Source organism: Erpetoichthys calabaricus, chromosome 4 (genome assembly GCF_900747795.2).
Source record: "Erpetoichthys calabaricus chromosome 4, fErpCal1.3, whole genome shotgun sequence".
In the NCBI taxonomy this organism is placed as follows: domain Eukaryota; kingdom Metazoa; phylum Chordata; class Cladistia; order Polypteriformes; family Polypteridae; genus Erpetoichthys; species Erpetoichthys calabaricus.
In genome coordinates, this window is record NC_041397.2 from 144,700,754 (window position 1) to 144,724,382 (window position 23,629).

The following is a 23,629-nucleotide window of genomic DNA, read 5'->3' on the forward strand; positions in this document are numbered from 1 at the left end:
TTTGCAAAGATGAGTGGGCCAAAATTCCTCCAGAGCGCTGTAAAAGACTCATTGCAAGTTATCGCAAACGCTTGATTGCAGTTATTGCTGCTAAGGGTGGCCCAACCAGTTATTAGGTTCAGGGGGCAATTACTTTTTCACACAGGGCCATGTAGGTTTGGATTTTTTTTTCTCCCTAAATAATAAAAACCATCATTTAAAAACTGCATTTTGTGTTTACTTGTGTTATATTTGACTAATGGTTAAATGTGTTTGATGATCAGAAACATTTTGTGTGACAAACATGCAAAAGAATAAGAAATCAGGAAGGGGGCAAATAGTTTTTCACACCACTGTAAGGTCCCTCAATTCCCACAGCATGTCAGGACAAAAACACAGCCATGATGTCCAAGTCCAAGGAACTCTTTGTTGACCTCTACTTTAAGATTTTGGTGAGACTAAAGTTTTTTGGTTGGGGGAATGATATACTTGAAATGTTTTTTAACAGTTTTGAAAAGGAATGTAAAATTTAGGTGGAATATATTTTGTCAGGTCTTATTAGGTTTATTGATTGACATAATATAGGGATTTCAATTTAAATCTAAATCAAAGTTATTAAAGGGAAAACATTTTAAAAAAATGTAATATTGACATATTTTGACCCTTCAGTCCATTACTTACGATTGGCTGCCTCACTTTACAGGCTTTGACATGCAGAAATTTGAAAATGTTGATTTTATATATGCTGAAGCACTACTTTCACATATTAATTTAGTTGATTCCTTTGAATAATCAGAGCTGTTCTACCCATAGAGCCTGCTTATGTGAAGTTCACAGAAGAGTCTTTACTTAATTTGAAGAAATTGTAGTTTATAGTAGTTGATAGAAATGTTAGGAAAAAGCAGGAGAAGTGTGATTTCAAAGATGGTTCTGGTTGACTATCAACCTAAGCAATAATACACAATATTGAACTGTGTACAGCTTGTGAAAAATTTGAGAAGTACCTGGAGAAAGGTAGAAAGTACTATATACGTGTGAATATCTTCTTCATTTAATAATAATAATAAAAGTCTTGACAATTGTGAAAGAGAGAGAATTTCAGTAGCAGTGTACACCACTAATTGTAAATCACACAAACCAAAACAAACAAAGTCATTTTCTTGACAACAGAGGCTAATAGGAAAATAATGCAGTGGTTTCAAAAAAAAAAAAGTAACTCAGTGGGCTTGGTAGAATGTATGGCATTAACTGTCAGGGATTTAGTTTTGCAGGAAGTGGAACATCTAAAGTGGCCTTCAGGTCCTCACCAAAATCAGAAACAGCAGTAGGTAAAGCAGTGCTTAACATGCTGGTACAGCATGCTGTGACAGATAGGGGGCACTGTCGTCCCTTTGAACCCTCAGACACCACGTCAGACACCAGATAAAAGTCCAATAATTAATTATTTTATAATAATAAATGTGCATAAGTACCTCCACCTCACTATCCAATAATAAATCAATAATCCAATAATCACAATACAATTCACAATAACAATAATCCTGCACACCTCCCAGCAGCTCAGTCACCCTTCCTCCCAACTCGGCTCACTGCTGGGATCTCCCATAATCCTTTTATAGTCCTTTACCCGGAAGTGTTTCTGTCCCTCAGTCCATGTGACCTTATAACACTTCCGGGTCATGTGAAAACTTCTTTTCTTCATCCCGGAAGTACGTCATTTCTTCTGTCCCTGTGACTAGGACGTACTTCCAGGTTATAGTGCAAATATAAATCATTGAGCCTCCAGCAGGGCTGTGAAGAAAAACTCCAAGGTCAATGATGCCCTGCTGGAATTCGGGGCACCTCCATGTTGCTGGGAGGGCTCCATCTGGCGGCGTGGGGGTATTGTCCGGGATGAACGGCCGGCCAAATACCACAATGCATATTCCCTTTCTGTTGTATATGCTACTGCTTAACTGGCTTTGCAAAAAAATACCCGACTTGCAGAAATGCAAGTACTATATTAAAACCATTAGTTAAAATTAATTAATGGGAATTAAAATTGTGTAATAAATACGTCAATAGTGTTAAGGTTGAAACAGCACATACAATATCCGTGTGCGATACCTGGCTGTAAATGCATTTTTGACTCAGATTTTGATTAACTTTTAACCCATTCTAAAGTTCTTTGTTTCATTTGTATGCTACAAGCGGTGGTCAAAAAGTTTGTTCTTGCAGAATGTGGGAGGTTTTATAGTAGTAATAGCTTTTGCATTTTTCTAATCTCTTTACTATGTTTATCTAGCATAGTCATTTATTCCTATATTCTTGAGATGTTCAAAATTTAATTAAAAAGTATGAATTCTGTAATGACTAGTGTAATGTAACACTAAAAATACAAGTGCTGGTAGACAAAAATTTGCATACTGTTTACACCCAGTAAACTTTTTTCTGGAATACGGTCTAGTCCCCTGTTAACCTGAGTTGATTAAAGGAGGTTTAAAAGCAATATAGTATATGGTTGTAAATCTGTTGATTTTTGTCATCATTAAAGAGCATTCTGTAAGGTGCACATTGCATAAAATGATCAACGGAGTACGATACATGACCTAAATGAAGTTCCAGTTAAGATAAATTAATGAAGTTATACAAGCACAGAAGCATCGTTGTAACTATAGCTTCTTATTTAAACCTTAGAATCTGGTTAAACTGACACCAATAAATACTTTATGTTGCATGTTTCATACAGTATATGTAAAAATTTATACACAGATACCTGAGAACTGTTCAACTCTAAACAAAAAAAAATGTGTATATACAAATGATACAAGATAAGGATTCAGGGAACAGTCTGCAGATAGGTGCAGAATTTCCTTAAATGTAGAATATAATGTGGTGTGGTGCTAGATTTGGTATGTTGAAAAATGCAGGATTTAAAATATATGTGCCAAATTCAGATCATTGCAAATTACATTGTGTACTTCCATCCATCCATCCATCCATCCATTCTCTTCCGCTTATCCGAGGTCGGGTCGCGGGGGTAGCAGCTTGAGCAGAGATGCCCAGACTTCCCTCTCCCTAGCCACATCTTCTAGCTCTTCCGGGAGAATCCCGAGGCGTTCCCAGGCCAGCCGGGAGACATAGTCCCTCCAGCGTCTCCTGGGTCTTCCCCGGGGCCTCCTCCCGGTTGGACGTGCCCGGAACACCTCACCAGGGAGGCGTCCAGGAGGCATCCTAATCAGATGCCCGAGCCACCTCATCTGACTCCTCTCGATGCGGAGGAGCAGCGGCTCTACTCTGAGCCCCGCCCGGATGACTGAGCTTCTCACCCTATCTTTAAGGGAGAGCCCAGACACCCTGCGGAGGAAACTCATTTCAGCCGCTTGTATTCGCGATCTCGTTCTTTTGGTTACAACCCATAGCTCATGACCATAGGTGAGGGTAGGAACATAGATCAACCGGTAAATTGAGAGCTTTGCCTTATGGCTCAGCTCCTTTTTCACCACGACAGACCGATGCAGAGCCCGCATCACTGCGGACGCCGCACCGATCCGCCTGTCGATCTCACGCTCCATTCTTCCCTCACTCGTGAACAAGACCCCAAGATACTTGAACTCCTCCACTTGAGGCAGGATCTCGCTCCCAACCCTGAGAGGGCACTCCACCCTTTTCCGGCTGAGGACCATGGTCTCAGATTTGGAGGTGCTGATTCCCATCCCAGCCGCTTCACACTCAGCTGCGAACCGATCCAGAGAGAGCTGAAGATCACGGCCTGATGAAGCAAACAGGACAATATCATCTGCAAAAAGCAGTGACCCAATCCTGAGTCCACCAAACCGGACCCCCTCAACACCCTGGCTGCGCCTAGAAATTCTGTCCATAAAAGTTATGAACAGAATCGGTGACAAAGGGCAGCCCTGGCGGAGTCCAACTCTCACTGGAAACGGGTTCGACTTACTGCCGGCAATACAGACCAAGCTCTGACACCAGTTGTACAGGGACCGAACCGCCCTTGTCAGGGGGTCCGGTACTCCATACTCCCGGAGCACCCCCCACAGGATTCCCCGAGGAACACGGTTGAACGCCTTTTCCAAGTCCACAAAACACATGTAGACTGGTTGGGCGAACTCCCATGCCCCCTCCAGGACTCTGCTAAGGGTGTAGAGCTGGTCCACTGTTCCGCGACCAGGACGAAAACCACACTGTTCCTCCTGAATCCGAGGTTCGACTATCCGACGGACCCTCCTCTCCAGAACCCCCGAATAGACTTTTCCAGGGAGGCTGAGGAGTGTGATCCCTCTGTAGTTGGAACACACCCTCCGGTCCCCCTTCTTAAAGAGGGGGACCACCACCCCGGTCTGCCAATCCAGAGGCACTGTCCCTGATGTCCATGCGATGTTGTAGAGATGTGTCAACCAAGACAGCCCTACAACATCCAGAGCCTTGAGGAACTCCGGGCGTGTATCATCCACCCCTGGTGGTTTTTTGACCACCTCGGTGACCTCAGTCCCAGAGATGGGGGAGCCCACCTCCGAGTCCCCAGGCTCTGCTTCCTCATTGGAAGGCATGTTATTGGGATTGAGGAGGTCTTCGAAGTACTCCCCCCACTGACCCACAACGTCCTGAGTCGAGGTCAGCAGCGCACCATCTCCACCATATACAGTGTTGACACTGCACTGCTTCCCCCTCCTGAGACGCCGGACGGTGGACGAAGAATCTCCTCGAAGCCGTCCGAAAGTCGTTCTCCATGGCCTCCCCAAACTCCTCCCATGCCCAAGTTTTTGCCTCAGCAACCACCGAAGCCGCATTCCGCTTGGCCTGCCGGTACCTATCAGCTGCCTCCAGAGTCCCACAGGACAAAAGGGACCGGTAGGACTCCTTCTTCAGCTTGACGGCATCCCTCACCGCCGGTGTCCACCAACGGGTTCGGGGATTGCCGCCACGACAGACACCGACCACTTTACGGCCACAGCTCCGGTCAGCCGCCTCAACAATAGAGGCACGGAACATGGCCCATTCGGACTCAATGTCCCCCACCTCCCTCGGGACATGGTCAAAGTTTTGCCGGAGATGGGAGTTGAAGCTACTTCTGACAGGGGGCTCTGCCAGACGTTCCCAGCAGACCCTCACAACACGTTTGGGCCTACCAGGCCTGACCGGCATCCTCCCCCACCATCGAAGCCAACTCACCACCAGGTGGTGATCAGTTGACAGCTCCGCCCCTCTCTTCACCCGAGTGTCCAAGACATGTGGCCGCAAGTCCGACGACACGACCACAAAGTCGATCATCGAACTGAGGCCTAGGGTGTCCTGGTGCCAAGTGCACATATGAACACCCCTATGCTTGAACATGGTGTTCGTTATGGACAATCCATGACGAGCACAGAAGTCCAATAACAAAACACCACTCGGGTTCAGATCGGGGGGGCCATTCCTCCCAATCACACCCTTCCAGGTCTCACTGTCATTGCCCACGTGAGCATTGAAGTCTCCCAGCAGTACGAGGGAGTCCCCAGATGGTATGCCCTCTAGCACACCCTCCAGGGACTCCAAAAAGGGTGGGTACTCCGAACTGCTGTTCGGCACATACGCACAAACAACAGTTAGGACCCGTCCCCCCACCCGAAGGCGGAGGGAGGCTACCCTCTTGTCCACCGGGGTAAACCCCAATGAACAGGCTCCAAGTCGGGGGGCAATAAGTATACCCACACCCGCTCGGTGTCTCTCACCGGGGGCAACTCCAGAGTGGTAGAGAGTCCAGCCCCTCTCAAGGAGATTGGTTCCAGAGTCCAAGCCGTGCGTCGAGGTGAGCCCGACTATATCTAGCCGGAACCTCTCAGGCTCCTTCCCCTTCAGAGAGGTGACATTCCACGTCCCAAGAGCCAGCTTCTGTAGCCGAGGATCGGACCGCCAAGGTCCCCGCCTTCGGCCACCACCCAACTCACACTGCACCCAACCTCCTTGGCCCCTCCCATAGGTGGTGAGCCCATGGGAAGGGGGACCCACGTTGCCTCTTCGGGCTGTGCCCGGCCGAGCCCCATGGGTGCAAGCCCGGCCACCAGGCGCTCGCCATCGAGCCCCACCTCCAGGCCTGGCTCCAGAGGGGGGCCCCGGTGACCCGCGTCCGGGCGAGGGAAAACGCCATTCAAATTTTTTTATTCGTCATAGGAGGTTTGTATAACCGCTCTTTGTCTCATCCCTCACCTAGGACCAGTTTGCCTTGGGTGGCCCTACCAGGGGCATAAAGCCCCGGACAACAGAGCTCCTAGGATCACTGGGACACGCAAACCCCTCCACCACGGTAAGGTGGCGGTTCGAGGAGGGGCATTGTGTACTTAGTAAATAAAATTATGAAATGTGGTTACATAGGAGGATAGTCTGGAGTTATATATGAGAAAGACTTTGTAGTTCCAATGAACTCCCCTCTCCTGTAACTACAGACAATATAGATGAACAGTTGAAAAAGCTAGGCTAGGTTATGTAGCAGTCTGTGTGGAGTAGATGCCAAAAGAGTTTACTCTCAAGACATACAGCATAATACATTTTCAAGGCCATATCGGACTACTGTGCATTGTAAACATTTTTGGTCTCCAGTTTACAATGACAGCATAATGATCCATGGAAATGTACAGAGAAAATTTATTACATTTAGCTCTGGTCTATGGAATATGAGTTATGAGGAGGGGCTGAAAGAGGCAGAATTTGTCATTTTATAAAATAGAATAAGAGGTGATATGAAGAAAATGTGTGAAATTTTAAGCCGAGTAAGGAAGGTCGTTGCACTTGTATTACTAGGTTTTGCATAAACTTTTGTTTTTTTTTTGGTTTTTGTTCTTTATTTCGCCTTATACAATTTCTTGTATTAGGAATTTGGTAGTTTTCGCATACCCCTTGGGGTCAGAGCGCAGGGTCAGCCATTGTACAGCGCCCCTGGAGCAATTACAGGTTAAGGGCCTTGCTCAAGGGCCCAGCAGAGCAGTGGCCTTTTTTTTTTGGCAGTGACAGGGATTCGAACCGGCAACCTTCGGGATACCAGCGCAGATCCTTAGCCTCAGAGCCACCACTCCACCCGTAAAGTAGATATATGGAACTGTGCTACATGGGCTAGAGCTGTCTTGTCTGTCCTATTTATACTTTTTGAAAACATAACCAAGGGAAATAAATTTCCTCAATAAAATCAAAGTGGTAACTTAAGTTATAACTTACTCTTTTACATAGATGTCATTGCCCATAGGTGAGAGATGTCTTGAAACATCACCCCCAAAAAAATCCTTGGAATTGCAGTGCTCCACTTTCCTGGGATTTTTTATTTTGTTTTGTTCATACAATTAACCTGGGAATTTCTTGGTAAATTCCTTGGACAGTCTGCATGTGTGGAAGGTGGCTCATCAATAGTAATTTTTACAAAAAAGAAGTGTTTAGAAGATCAATATATTTAAAGACATGCTAATTGTCATTTCTTTATAGTAGATTTTATTGGTTTTAGGAAGCTTTTTAATGCCCAGTTTTGGAGGGTTGCTGTTCAGTGTTTCTTAATTTCTTGGTTACCTGCCTATAGGTATGTTTCATTACAGTGGGGCAAAAAAGTATTTAGTCAGCCACCAATTGTGCAAGTTCTCCCACTTAAAAAGATGAGAGAGGCCTGTAATTTTCATCATAGGTATACCTCAACTATGAGAGACAAAATGAGAAAAAAAATCCAGAAAATCACATTGTCTAATTTTTAAAGAATTTATTTGCAAATTATGGTGGAAAATATGAAGTTGGTCATCTACAAACAAGCAAGATTTCTAGCTCTCACAGACCTGTAAATTCTTCTGTAAGTGGCTCCTCTGTCCTCCACTTGTTACCTGTATTAATGGCACCTGTTTGAACTTGTTATCAATATAAAAGACACCTGTCCACAACCTCAAACAGTCACACTCCAAACTCCACTATGGCCAAGACCAAAGAGCTGTCAAAGGACACCAGAAACAAAATTGTAGACCTGCACCAGGCTGGGAAAACTGAATCTGCAATAGGTAAGCAGCTTGGTGTGAAGAAATCAACTGTGGGAGCAATTATTAGAAAATGGAAGACATATAAGACCACTGATAATCTTCCTCGATCTGGGGCTCCACGCAAGATCTCACCCCGTGGGGTCAAAATGATCACAAGAACGGTGAGCAAAAATCCCAGAACCACATGGGGGGACCTAGTGAATGACCTGCAGAGAGCTGGGACCAAAGTAACAAAGGCTACCATCAGTAACACACTACGCTGCCAGGGACTCAAATCCTGCAGTGCCAGACGTGTCTCCCTGCTTAAGCCAGTACATGTGCAGGCCCATCTGAAGTTTGCTAGAGAGCATTTGGATGATCCAGAAGAGGATTAGGAGAATGTCATATGGTCAGATGAAACCAAAATAGAACTTTTTGGTAAAAACTCTACTCGTCGTGTTTGGAGGAGAAACAATGCTGAGTTGCATCCAAAGACCACCATACCTACTGTAAAGCATGGGGGTGGAAACATCATGCTTTGGGGCTGTTTTTCTGCAAAGGGACCAGGACGACTGATCCGTGTAAAGGAAAGAATGAATGGGGCCATGTATCGTCAGATTTTGAGTGAAAACCTCCTTCCATCAGCAAGGGCATTGAAGATGAAACGTGGCTGGGTCTTTCAGCATGACAATGATCCCAAACACACCGCCCGGGTAACGAAGGAGTGGCTTCGTAAGAAGCATTTGGAGGTCTTGGAGTGGCCTAGCCAGTCTTCAGATCTCAACCCCATAGAAAATCTTTGGAGGGAGTTGAAAGTCCGTGTTGCCCAGCGACAGCCCCAAAACATCACTGCTCTAGAGGAGATCTGCATGGAGGAATGGGCCAGAATACCAGCAACAGTGTGTGAAAAACCTTGTGAAGACTTACAGAAAATGTTTGACCTCTGTCATTGCCAACAAAGGGTATATAACAAAGTATTGAGATGAACTTTTGTTATTGACCAGATATTTTTTTTCCACCATAATTTGCAAATAAATTCTTCAAAAATCAGACAATGTGATTTTCTGGATTTTTTTTCTCATTTTGTCTCTCATAGTTGAGGTATACCTATGATAAAAATTACAGGCCTCTCTCATCTTTTTAAGTGGGAGAACTTGCACAAATGGTGGCTGACTAAATACTTTTTTACCCCACTGTATATTAATTGCTTAAAATATCTCATAACAAAGAATGTAAATATTTATTGAGTCTGCTTTTTAAGTGTGATTAAACCGAAAAATAATACTGTACATTTTATGTGATTAAACTTCTAAGTTAAAAAGTTTATAATTTACATATTTAAAAAAAATAAAAATATAAAAGGCCCAAAATAAGTACACAATTCTATATGAATTGTACATTAAATTGATCTTTCAAAGATTTCAGTGTAAATTTAAGTAGTATACAGAACCACACAGTGAACTAGTAGACTGACTTAATCACTGCTTTGCCCTCTTATAGGAAGTACATTTATGTGCATACACATAACACTTGGGAACAACATGTGAATCAAACCACATGGGACAAAAAGGTTGCAGTCTAAAATTGTAACTATTATCACTTTTAAAGGGTGACTTGCTATTAGAGTTGGATTGATTCTAAAATTTTAACTTCAGTACTGGTACCAAAATGGTATCCAACCTCTTTGTCTTTCTGGCCACTGTGCACTCATACCTCCCTGTTGTGACACACTCTGTGTATCAAACAGTAATGTAACATGTAAGAGTTTACATGTTTGCTATTATACAGATATTGTTTTGCAGAGCTGGAGGGTTCTGGGGATCCCCATGGTGAATCGAGCACAACAAGGTCTATTTATTACTGAAATTTTGATTACAGTGACTTAAAACAGAGCACAATATGCCTGTGCACAACAGTTTACCTCCAGTACTGAAATTAACATAAAACTGGTGTAGAATTGTTTTAAATAAATATTTTTCCTGTTCTTTATCAGTACCAGTATACCACCCAGTTCTTCATGCTATGCCTCACCAACCCAGGTGAAAAATGGGACAGTCTGAGTAAAAGGCCAGCAAATTTCACTGTACTCCCTCCCAAGCTGCCAAAAATCCCCTCCCTTACCAAAATCCACTCACTTTAAAAGTCCCTAAAATATATAACAACAAATGCGGGCAATGCACACTTAATCAAAACTACCTCACAAACCTCACCAGTTTTCAAATTTCTTATACAGTATTAACAAATTACACATACTGTACATATAAAAGAAAATGAATGAAGTCCCTGATTAACAGAGTCCTATTTTAAACGCATTTGTAGAGAAGATTGAAATGTGTTATGGGCCAGAAAAGCAGATAGAGAGAGTGAAATGGGCAATATACTGATGAATAAAATCTTTGTCTTACTGAGGTAATATTAGCGAGCTTCTGTCTGTTGCTGTTGGAGGTATCCCTCTCTCAAGCAGCTCCAGTACACCACTGTACTTGCAGTAGCCATCTATTTCCGAAAACATACCTTCCAGCTGGTGATCTGTCAGGTTTTTTTTTGGTCAGCTATAAGCAGTTACTTTCTTAAAGGGCTTCTTGTTGCACCAAAGCCTGTTGCTGTAGCAATCTGAAAACATCCACTGGAAAACCTCAGACTAAAAAACTGTCATGAGATGCCATCCCATTACTCTGAAATTTACACTTAGCAAACACTCCAAATGTTTATGCAGCAAAACAATCACAACTGTACAGATGAATGGAAATGGTGACAGCACTGTATGGCAGTGGTACAAAATTTAATTGTAAAGATTTGGCCCAAAGCCAACAGTGCAAGATTTTCTTACACTGGTGGTCAAGATGGTTTAATGTTCACTTTATATAGAGGCTTTCATGGACAATGTATTTTTAAAGTGTCTGAAAACACCAATTTCACCATTACTCAAATTGTTAAACAGAAGCAAAGCTTTTCTTTCTGCTGGTTAACATTGTTCCCATTGTTCACAGCTGAACTTGCTGCTTTTTTGTCAGGTGTTATGCTTTTGTTTAACTCAAAATACACGTCTTCCCATCTTTTAAAGTATTAGGTTTTAGTTGTTGACGTTCAGTGTGGATTTTATTAACAAGGTGCTAAGCTATGGAATATCACAGCATTTATGTAGTGACTTCATAGCACTTGTAATATGAAATTGGTTAATCAATGGATCACTAAGTGCCTCTACTCATATAGAACATCCTTCACCCCTAAAGAAAATCCAATCAGTTTCTTTTAAACCCCCATAGTCTTTCTAAACTGAACTGGATATACTAGACCTCCGCTAATGTGAACCTTTACATCATGAAAAGCTGAGATTAATACCTCTACAGTCTCACATAATTAAATGTTAATAAAAAAGCACGCTCTGGATTCATAACAGATAGTGACACTGGACTTTTCTTTATCACAACCCATCTAAGAGCAAATGCATTGTTAACACTGCTAGTTAAAGCCATTGATTTTGTTTATTTTTCTGAGAAGACTCCTATATAAATAAAATGAATACTGCAGCAGTAAAAAATACAGTTCACTTCAACTATGTAAACACATTCTTATACAAATATTATTTTTGCATGTGTGTTTATAATTATCATTTAAAGTTTTAATCAGAGCATAGCTCAGTGAAGAGACCAATTTTACACAAGTGAAATACTCAGTCCAAAATGCTTTTTTGTTTTTGCTTATTTATGTCCAAATATTTAGTCACAGCATGGACAGCAGCAACAAAAAAGCACTTTGCAAGGATTTCTTTGCCTATATTTCACTGCAAGCTTAATTTCATTATTGGATTTTTCAACATAATCCTTAGTTTCATTCACAATCGCCTCAATGTTATTTAAGGTTCCACTCTGCAATTCCACTTGTAAGTAAATCTCTGTAAAGAGGTCCCGTAGGTCTTTTATTTGGCTTTCCAGGTTCAACAGTTCTTTGTGACGCTGTTCAATCTCACTGAGCTGTGCTTTTGTAATCTTCACGTCCTCTAGTAAATTCTCATTGAACACCTCCCACTTTCCTTGCTCCATCATTCTGTTAACTTCTTCATCTGTCACGTCTTTACCTGCCACTTCCAGCTGCCGCACAATGAACTGTTTGCACTTGTCCTGCTTTTCTGTCAAGGAGTCATTGTACTGAAACATAACATTCTGAAAGTGCTTGAAGAGCATATTATACTGAGTGCATTTAATTCTGGTAATTGCAGAATCATACTCGTCCTCTGCCTCTGCTCTCTTGATATCCAGGGACAGAGCCTCTAGACGTTTATGGATATTTTCTGCACGAATTTTAATGTCCCTGGTAATGTTGCTCTCCTTTTTAATGACACTGAAACGTCTCATACTGGATATTAGCCCCTTTTGTTGTTGGCTAAACTTCTTGACATCTTCGTCCAATTCTTGAATATCATCCTGAATGTGTTGAGCATTGTTTAGAACTGTTTCCACAACTGGTTCCTTTTCAAACACTATGGCCTGCTGCTTCATAGTAAATTCCTCACTCGCAGCCCCTGTCCCTCCAGTGGCTCTTTCCTTTGATTCTGTTTCCTTGGCTCGTTGTTTCAGTTCTTCAAGTCGGTCCTTCATCTTTAGTTTTTACTGTATTTGTTTTAGGTATGCTATAGAATAGGCCTGTGGAACAAAAATATACATATTTTAGGTAGTGTTTCTTTGATTTATCAACCCCCAATTTAAATCAATTGATTTAATCTGCATACTGTGATTAATGATCTGTAAATTTGCCAAATTCAATGCATCTTCATGCAGCGAATTACAGTATGTAAAAAAGTGTATGTGTAGTTTTGCTGCCGTTGTTGTGTTGTGTATGAAGAGGAATGGCAAATTCATATGTCCTCCAGCTGAGCTTGCAGTGTAAGAAAAGGAACCCCAGCAACAAAGAGGTCTGTGTTTGCCAGAAATTAAAAGGAAAGCTCATTTAATGAGTTCAGACCTTTTAATTACAATCGACAACCCTTGTCTGAGTGTGGACAAGCTTGAATTTAGTGCAGGAGTTAGTATTTTGAATAAAAAAAAAATGGGTAAAGAACACTATCCCCTTGCTGTGAGTAAACATTAAGCTTTTTAGTTTAAGAGCCAAATTTGTCAATTTTACTTGGTTTGTAATTATGACAAGCATTTTATTTTCTTTATGTCTTATGTATTATGATATAAGGGAATTCTATTTAGTTTAGTACTTTTTATGGTCCTTAAAAAATAGGCCTATAGAAATGTAATTTATTATTAAAACATGAATAGGTAACACCTATTGTCTGCATGTTAATTATAAAAATACCAAGGTTAACACTTTCTTTATATGTAGGTTAAAAAAATAAAAGGATAAAGAAAATAAATCCATATAAAAATTAGCTTATTCTAGTAGTATGAAAGAGGTGATTGGTTATTGTCACTAAAAGCTCTGATTGGATCCTTCCTAACATTTAAGGGATATAGAAAAAGAAAAAAGTTAAGTTGTCTACTTAAACTATGTGATATAAGCCCCCGAAATTAAATTGTCACCTATTGTAGGACAAAGTGGACATTGTCCCATTTTGTTAAAACTTTCAGTGTACCACAAAGCCTTCTCTGTAGAAATTAACTAACTAACAGAAATGTAGAAAGCTAGCTGCCCATCCCATACTTTTAGATATTCGAAGTTACTTCTTGTATTGCCTGAAGTATTCTGCAACTACTCCAAGATTTGGTCAGCTCGGTTGCAGAATTCCTTCTGATAACCATTTTAAAATCAAGAACTAGAAAAAAAAAAAAAAAAAAAAACTCAAAACAATATAAGAAGAGCCTCTTCAGTGTTAAGCATTTGTCTGTCTTGTACCTTATCTTTTACATCGATATATAACTAATTTATAATCAAATCAATCAGTACCATTTAGTGCTAAAATGATTATTTGATATTTTTGATAATGTTGAATAAAATATTTCTTTTGTCGGTTTTTCACATATATATTTTTTAATCAGTCAACATGCTCCAGTGGCTTAACAAGTTTCTCTTAAACTTCCTTTTATAGCCCCTCCCAGCAGGTAAGAGAAACAAGGTGCACATTTTTTTTTTTTTTGCTGTAGACAGTGTTCTAACTATAGCACAGCCTGATGAAAAATTACTGTTGAGAAAATCTTCAAACAAAGCAAGTGTAGGAGAATTTTCTTAAAACAAAAGGTAAGACGGTAATATTCAGAAAATATCCAAGGCTGATTTTAGCATTGGATTGGCTGTATGACATACTGTGTAAGCTTGAACAAATGAAAACGAAACATCCTGGTGTAGAAGAAAAAACTGTGCTGCAGCATTAGCTGCATGAATGAACCAGGTGTAATGCCAAGGAATACTAAATACAGTAACAATATCATGACAAACAAAGTAAATTTATACTTATTTTGTATTAAAAATCTTTTTTCAGTGTACAGCGCACAGGAGGCTCTTTTGGGAGATCACCATTGAATAACAGACAACTGTAGTTATGCTCATTACATTCAGAGGATGAATGTAAAGTCTGTGTTCATTCATCCAGGTCATGTATGGTGTCATTTTAAAAAGTAATTCATCTTCCCAACTCAATAATTTAGATATGTCATACTATGAGTTACAACTGGCATTTGATTTTTTTTTCATTATTGTGCCCTTAAGGCATGCACAAATTCTGTATTTTAGTTAATTCCATAATGGTATAAACATAAAAATAATTAATGCCTTTTTTGCTCTGAAAGTGCAGCAGAGTTTTTTGTGTTTTATTTACTTAAACCATGAGAGTCGCATAATCCTGCACTGAAATTCAATGCTTGTCTGCAGGTCCCAGTAATTGGTTACATTACTGCTGTCAAAGCATGCACAAATGTATTTTTATTTGTGAATTAATTCCATAGTGAGATAATAATGACATTAACAAAAGTTTTTTTTTTTTTTTTTTTTTTTTCCTTGAAAGAGAAATAGGATGTTCGAGGTTTGCACAATTTGCACAATTCTGATAATCACCTGGTGACAGTTATGCCCTGGCCAATTAGTCTGTTTATATAGTATTAATTAAGCTAAATTGTTCAGGGAATGGAAAGCTAACTGTAATTGTTGTCTAACACAAAAAAGATACAACGTCCAACTGTTTAAAGAACATTAATGTATTTTTAATGAAACTAAGTAAAGTTTTGAGTAGCTGAGAGAATTATAGGGAAAATTGTGGACTGGATAAATCAACATCATGTTATAAAGACCTACTGGTTGCTGCTCCTTCTTCCTGACAAAAATAGCTGGCCAATGCCAGAGCAGTAGTCAGCTGTAAAACCAGCAGCCAGCTCTTTGGAACTCATTTCTTATCACAGTGATCTTTGTTTGTGAATTCAGAATGATGTTTTATCTATTCTCAAAAATGGATGTCATCTATGAATGAAATGTGAAACATCAAGCCAGAGGCGGACACTTGAGCTGCAGACTAGTCACACCAGCAAGACAAGTTCTTTCCTTCATAGTTAAAAACTGTTGGTCAAAGGAGCTTCCTTTTGCCTCCACTACACTCAACACAGCCTCACCCCAATGCCCAGAAGAATGATTGGATGATGAAAAATGGCTAGCAGTGTGTGATAAAACATGTGAAATGGATCGGTATATGTGTAGCCTGCTTTGTTTAGACATTTTCATCTTTCTGCATATGTGTTGAGAGACTTCTCCACTATCAGTTTAGGTGGCTAGAACTCAACAGAAGTAGGGTTTTTTTCAGTTTTGCTTATGAATGTAGCAGCTGTTAGGACAGAGGCAAGATTTTCAGTTATAATTTCACTTTTACTTACGACTGACTCAGTAGTTTAAAATTCAAGTTATTCTAATAAAGAATCATGTTTCATTTGATATTAGCCATGTCTCTATAAACATACAGCAGCACAACCTGCAGCTAACAGTGCTTACTAATGGCTACACATGATTAAAACATACTGTATTTTCAGGTTCAGCAGAATGAGGGACAAACATTGTGATCCCTCACATTAAAGTGTCTGTAAGCCTGTTTCATTCTTAGTGTATTCCTCCTGGGCATGTACCACTGGAACTACACACTTGATTTAAGAATTCATAATAAAAGGCATGGGAATATGACCTTGCTGGTCTTGATTCTTGGGGGGCGGTGAGGGGGGTTGTAGACATACAAAGCAGCTTGTTTAGTAGTACTTATTAACCCCTAAACATCTGATACATCTGAACTTTCTGCAAAAATACTTTTTCCAAGACGATCCTCTTCACATCACATCAAATCTACATTTTCAACAAATACTGACCAGGGAAATGCTGTCATCTGGGCAGTTACTACAACTGAATAACTACAAAAAGATTTGTTGGTTACTTTAACTATTCCTTTCCTCCTTTTTAAGAAAAATCATTAATTCCTTTTAGTTCAGAGAGTCTGCAGTCATGTTTAGCTTTTAAAAGTTAAATGAATATGCAAACGTATAGTGATACCTGTGGTTTGGAAAGACTGTGGAAGTGTAGTTCTAGCAAATGTGAATTGGATTTTATGCTGATGTCTGATATTTTAAATTATTATTGTGGCAAAAAGAAATGCAGACTACTTCTTCTAAATTGGCATGAAGAATGTAACTAGTGCCATCTCAACTGGGATGCTGCTTATATCAAATTCAAAAAGTAGTTGGAGGAGTGAATTCATTATGAACTTTAAATATCTATGTGTAAATCTCTTGGACTTACTGTATATGTGCTACTTTCATGGCCGAAATTATTGCCACCCCTGGAATTTTCCTGGAAAATGCACCATTTCTCCCAAAAAATTGTTACAATTACAAATGTTTTTGTATACACATGTTTATTTCCTTTATGTGCATTGGAACAACACAAAAAACAGAGAAAAAAAGACAAATCTGATATCATGTCACACAGAACTCCAAAAATGGGCCAGACAAAATTATTGGCACCTTTTCAAAATTGTGGGTAAATCGTTTTATTTCAAGCATATGATGCTCGTTTGAACTCACCTGTGGCAAGAAACAGGTGCTGACAATATAGCAATCACACCTGAAGCCAGTTAAAATGGAGAAAAGTTGACTCAACCTTTCTGTTGTGTGTCTGAGTGTGCCACACTAAGCATGGAGAACAAAAAGAAGAGCAGAAAATTTTCTGAGGACTTGAGAACAAAAATTGTGGAAAAATATCAACAATCTCAAAGCTAAAAGTCCATCTCCAGAGATCTTCATGTTCCTTTGTCCATTGTGCGCAACATAATCAAGAAGTTCACAACACATGGCTAATCTCCCTGGACATGGACGGAAGAGAAAAATTGATAAAAGAGTGCAACGAAGGATAGTCTGAATGGTGGATAAACAGCCCCAATCAACTTCAAAACATATTCAAGCTGTTCTGCAGACTCAGGGTGCAACAGTGTCAGCTCGAACTATCCATCGACATCTGAACAAAATGAAACGCTATTACAGGAGAGCCAGGAAGACCACACTGCTGACACAGAAACACAAAAAAGCCAGACTGGAGTTTGCCAAAATGTACTTGAGGAAGCCAAAATCCTTCTGGGCGAACGTCTTGTGGACAGATGAGACCAAGTTAGAGCTTTTTGGTAAAGCTCATCATTCTACTGTTTACAGAAAACTGAATGAGGCCTACGAATAAAAGAACACAGTACCTACAATCAAACATGGTGGAGGTTCTAAGATGTTTTAGGGATGTTTTGCTGCCTCTGGCACTGGATGCCTTGACTGTGTGCAAGGCATCATGAAATCTGAAGACTACCAAAAGATATTGGGGCGCAATGTAGGGCCCAGTGTCAGAAAGCTGAGTCTGCGTCAGAGGTCATGGGTGTTCCAGCAGGACAATGACATCAAAAAACACACCTCTAATAGCACCCAGAAATGGTTGAAGACAAAGCGCTGGAGAGTTCTGAAGTGGCCAGCAATGCGTCCGGATCTAAATCCGATTGAACACTTATGGAGAGATCTCAAAATTGCTGTTGGGAGAAGGCGCAAATCAAATCTGAGAGACCTTGAGCAGTTTGCAAAAGAAGAGTGGTCGGAAATTCCAGTTGAGAGTTGCAACAAGCTTGTTGAAGATTATAGGAAGCGATTGATTTCAGTTATTTTTTCCAAAGGGCGTGCAACTAAATATTAAGTTGAGGCTGCCAATAATTTTGTCCAGCCCGGTTTTTGAGTTTTGTGTGACATGATGTCAGGTTTGGCTTTTTTTCTCTGTTTTTCTTGTGTTCCAATGCACATAAAGGAAATAAACATGTGTATACCAAAACATTTGTAATTGCAACAATTTTCTGGGAGAAATGGTGCATTTTCTGGGAAACTTCCAGGGGTGCCGATAATTTTGGCCATGACTGTATGAAGCAGATTGGTTCCCGTCTGTTTAGGGATATTTTATTCCTTGCCTGAGTTGCAGTTGTTTTATTGATGTGCTGTGTTAAGCAATTGTACTCAGCTAAGTTTGCAGTAAGAGTTCAGCTAATACTACAACTAAAGCAGCATCTTTTTTTTCGTAAAGCCATCATATATGAACTTGAATCTTTCAATTTTGCCCACATTTTCTGCTTGTGTCACCTACTATTGCAAAAGTGATAGCCATAATGCAACTGACAGCAAACTTTTTTTAATTACCATATGAATGACAAACCTGTTTTTGGGCATCACAGTTTTTACAGTAACCATAAAACTTGTAAGCTTCTTTGTGATTGTTTATGTTTTAAATTTCACCTAAACCAAAAATGGTATGGTCAAAATGGGCCCATGCAGCCTTAGAAAACATGAGTGATTTATCATAAGTACAATACAAGATTGCAAGGTCCAGATTAAATATATGTATATATAATTTTATCTCCACAAAGCTGTCAATAGCACCTGATGGGCACAGTGGTTAGCACTATATCCTATCAACTGTGGGAACCTGTGTCTGCGTGGTGTTTACATGTTCTCTGTATGACTGTGATCTCCCAAGTGCTCTGGTTTCTTCTCACATCACAAGATCATACATGGTAGGTTAATTAACAAATCTAAATTAGCCCCATAAATCCGTGTTTAACAGCAGTCTACTACTTGTTGTGTATATGTGCTATTGGACAAAAGGTAAATATGACTTTCCAAGTCAGAAATTCCACATGAATGCCTAAAAACTCATTGGACAAGTTGGAGAAATCAAAGCTACCTTTTGCTTTAGTCAGTTATATAAAAGGTATTTCTTTCAAGCAAAGTAATACACGTTTAACATATTTAGTTTGCTCTTTATTTAAAAAAAAATATATATATATAGTTTATCTTTGTGTTTTTTATAGACCATGTAACAAATCAATATAGCAACCCCATGTTTCTGCTAATAGTTCCACCAGAAATTCATGTGTCTACACTGAATTGGGAAGTTGAAACATCATAACTTGGAGCCCCGAATTTCTCCACAGCATAAGTTGTCATATTATACAAGGAGATCGATTTAAAGTCAGTTGTTGGTTAATCTGAGAAACCAGCTGCCTTTCAGGTCCACCCCTAAAATGAAGAGTGTGGCTGATGATTACAGTATAAAAGATAAATTGAATAGAAAAGCAGTGACAAAAACTTTCTGTTACTTAATGGTGGTCATTTTGTGGCCCATTTATCCTGTGGATTTTGAGCTGGAAAATAATAAATGGGCCCTGAAGTGAGGCAGAGCCGGTAGTAACAGCTAGAATCATGTGAATAAGAAGTCATAAGAAAATGTGTGAACAGAACACTAGCTGTGAACTGATGAAACACTGCTAGGGCTTAGGAGTATAGGTGCCATTGAAACATATTTGCCAAGAAGAAAAAGTCTACTGAATTGGGAGACGAAGGCAGGAGAGACCGTTTTAAAGATATTTGCCACTGCTACAAGCCCAACTGCCTTTAGGCTTTAGGACTGTTCAGTATATTGTTTAAAGGCACTATATCAATCACACATTTTTTCCAAACCCATAATGACCCTGAGGCAGTTACTTAAATATTCTGTGTTTGTGCTATATAAATCCCGCAAGCATTCTCAATGTGAAAGACACAACATAAAAATGAAAGTGTAGTATCCTTGACTGTGTGATTTGCTGAAATCTTAAAAAAATTCCATCAAGCAGGTTGCTCCAGCTGTTTCTACTTTCCTCAGTTTGGCTGCATTTTAGAGCCAGGCAAGCAGATCTCCGTCGTAACTATGAAGGAGGGATGCCATATGTGCTTGCACAAAGCATGTCATATTTTTTTTTTAAATTGATCACGTGAAAGCCGAATTCTGGGCTGCAGTGAACTTCTCTGTTGACTCTTATTACAAGGGAGTACAACTTTGCAAAGGAGTATCGAGTGTCAGCAAGTGAAAAGACACACAAAGAGCATAAGAGAGAATTACGAATGAGAATATACAACATTGTTACCTTGCTGTCAGGAACACTTTAAAAATTGCGCTCCTCTCTGTCCAGTTGTCTTTTCTTCTCAAGCACAGACCCATGCTATCTTCCATCCAAACGGGTGATGCAGTCCTCAGCGCTACACAGAGCTCCTTCAGAGCAGTGTTTACAGCTTGCCTATTCTGGCGTTTGCTCTGAACATTCCAGTTTGAGGCCCTGCCCACATAAAGATCTCTGTGCCAGTAAGAGGAAACAAAGTAGACCTCATTAGCTTATCTGGAAAGAATCTGTAAAGAGTAATCCAGGAAGCAGGCACTCAGAATCAAGTCACCATTGTATGTGCCCTGTTACAACCAAAATAATTCAACATAGATTAGCATTCTCTGTTTATTTTATTAATTTATAATCACAGAAGTGCTGCACGTGTCCTGTTTTTGAATATGGGCAAGCAAGCCCAAGGAGTACCACTCACGGCAAGTTTAGTGAGGAGGGTTTCTGATTGCTTTCTTGTTTAAACACTTTATCCAGCTTTCAGAGATCCTTTGAATTTCACTGAGAAGGGTGTTGCCCTTTTTCTGACTTGTCAGCCCTCAGGTTTGGAGGTCATCAGTACAGGAAATTAGCTTCAGATAGTCATATTTAATTGTGAAGCTTTTTACGAATCTTGCTGCGAAACAAAAAAAACCATGGAAGGCACTATATAAATTTAAAAGTGTCTAATATTAAAGTGAGAAAACGATCAGCAAATTGCATTTACTAAAGGTGATGGTACACAGAGTAGTAAAACTTCAGAATTAATGCCCCAAAAAGTCATTAAGTGCTAGCCTGCCTGACGTTTTGAAGGAGAGAGCAGAACAATATGAAGGCATAAAGTTTGATCTCCACTCCTGTGGTCTGTTTATATAGCTGGAGCATTGGCAAGCTAAGGGTCGCATAGTGAACGAGCAGGGTAACCAACGCATAGATATCATATGCCAGCTTCATTTATTGAATATTGACATGTTTGTGTGTCATTTTGTTTTACCTGTGTGTGAAAAGGCACCTGCTTTTTGTTTCTAGATGGAACAAGGCTAAGGCACCTTGTAGTACTTGTTTATAGTGCCTTTCCCGTCAGTTCATGTAGACCTCACAATAGTTTTTCCAATAGTTTTGCTGGCAGATGTACACACTAGAGAAAACTGGATAACTTCTTGAAAAAATATTTTAAAATGTATTTTTGGTAAAACCTGATAAGGAGAATGCAGAGTGGGCCCAGTAAAGGACTATTGCCCTGTACAAGTTTGCCTCTAAAATGGATTAAACAGTTTGGTGAATGATCAGCTAGGCCATTTTTTATACAACGTTGTGAAAAAATATTTGCCCCCTTCCTGATTTCCCCTGTTTTTGCGTATTCATAACACTTAATTGTTCTTGCTCTCCAAAAAAAAGTAGTATTTTTGAATGATTATTTGATTATTGAAGGAAACAGTTCACCAACATCTACAGCATACCAACCATATAAAAAACAATTGCCTCTCTAAACTTAATGGTTGGTTATGCCACCTTTAGCATAACAACTGCAATCACGTGTTTCCAGTAACAAGAGATTAGTCTTTGGCATTGCTGTGGAGAAATTCTGGCCCACTTTTCTCAACATGATTTTTTTATTTCAGCCTTATTGTACAGTTTTCAACCATGATCTGTCCATTTAGGGTCCAGCCACAACATCTCAATGAGGGTTCAAGTCAGGACTTTGACTAGACAACTCCAAAACCTTAACTTTGATCTTGTTTTCAGTTAATCAGGGGTGTACTTGGTCTTGTGCTCCAGATTATTGTCCTGCTGTCCCAGTTGTGTTGTGAGATTCAGATCATGGGCTGATGACCAGATATCCACCTTTAGTACTTTCTGGTAGAAAGATGAATTCATGCTTCCATCAATTATGACAGGTTGCCCAAGGCCTGAAGTAGCAAAGCATCCAGACTATCACCACCATGTTTGACTGTGGTCATGATGTTCTTATTGTGGATATATACAGGGTAGGATTCAAAAGTAATGAGCCTCATTTTGTTCGGACGCGAACTTACCTCGCCACGCGCCCCACTTGCCAGCGACGGCGATGGTGGGTGTTGGCTTCACAACGCAACGGAGCTCCTTCGGAGCGGTAGGATCGGCCTTGATGGGAACCCCTGTGCGGTAGTGCGTTACACGGCGGCATGGAAAGTTCGTTAGAGCAACGGTACGCGTTGAAGACGAAGACCATGCTCATTGTCTTCTTCGGAGTGAAGGGGATCATCCACTACGAGTTTGTCCTGCAAGGACAGACCATGAATGCTGCTTACTACTTGGAAGTCCTGAAAAGGCTGAAAAGAAGCGTCGCGCGCAAGCGAAGGGACATCAAGGACAGCTGGAAGCTTCACCACGATAACGCGCCCAGCCACACCGCCTTCATCGTGAGCGCCTACCTGGCCCGGGTGAACGTTCCGGTGGTCCCCCAGCCTCCCTACAGTCCGGACATGTCGCCTTCTGACTTCTTCTTGTTTCCGCGCTTAAAATCAGCGCTGAAAGGAAAACGCTTCGACTCGATTGAGGACATCCAAGCAAATGTCAAGGCAGCCCTTGCAGCCATCCTGGAACAGGCCTACGTGGACGCCTTCGAGTCATGGAAAAGCCGCCTACAAAAGTGTATTGATGCAGGAGGTGCCTATTTTGAAGACTATTAATTAGTTGTACCGATTTGCTCAATAAATTTGTCTTTTTGAACAAAGGCTCATTACTTTTGAATCCTACCCTGTATATGTTAGCTTTATGCCAGATATAAAGGAACCCATGTTTTCCATAGATCATTATCCCCAAAAATTGTAGGGCAATCAAAGGTTTTTTTTTTTTTGGCAAATGTTACACAAGCCTTTATGTTCTTCTTGTTTACCAATGGGTTTTGCTTTGGAAACTTTCCTGTGGATACCATTTTTGCCCAATGTCTTCCTAGTGGTGAAATTATGAGCAATGACATTAATTGAGCTGAAAGAGGTCTACAGTTAGATGTTTGTCTGGGTTCTTCAGTATTTTCTAAATGTGCTCTTGGAGTAATTTCACTAGGCCGGCCACTGCTGAGCAGGTTTGTCACTGTTCCATGTTTTCTACATTGAGTTAATGAGATGATGGTTGTCGTAGTGGTCCACTGCAGTCCCAGGGTTTTAGTGCCTTCTTTGTAACTCTTTCCTGACTGATATGCAGTATTTCAGTAACATTCTTTCTCAGGTCTCTTGGAATTTCATTTCAACAAAGCATGGTGTGCTTCTTGTTGAGACATTTTAACCAACTTCACATAGTCAGGAAAGTTCTGTTC

The 23,629-nt window shown here is 40.4% G+C and overlaps 2 protein-coding genes across 4 annotated transcripts in view; one reads left to right on the top strand and one right to left on the bottom strand.

Annotated features, from left to right (window-relative positions):
- The window catches only part of arl13b (ADP-ribosylation factor-like 13b), a 326,110-nt gene that overhangs the window by 53,189 nt on the left and 249,292 nt on the right, over nucleotides 1-23,629 (top strand). The gene's annotated exons all lie outside the window — the stretch shown is intronic.
- On the bottom strand, nucleotides 10,811-20,531 carry stx19 (syntaxin 19). The gene is made up of 2 exons (XM_028799861.2): nucleotides 20,329-20,531; nucleotides 10,811-12,580 (listed from the first exon to the last, which is right to left on the bottom strand). Exon 2 carries the CDS (start codon nucleotides 12,533-12,535, stop codon nucleotides 11,657-11,659), a length of 879 nt encoding a protein of 292 aa, XP_028655694.1. The 5' UTR covers nucleotides 12,536-12,580; nucleotides 20,329-20,531; the 3' UTR covers nucleotides 10,811-11,656.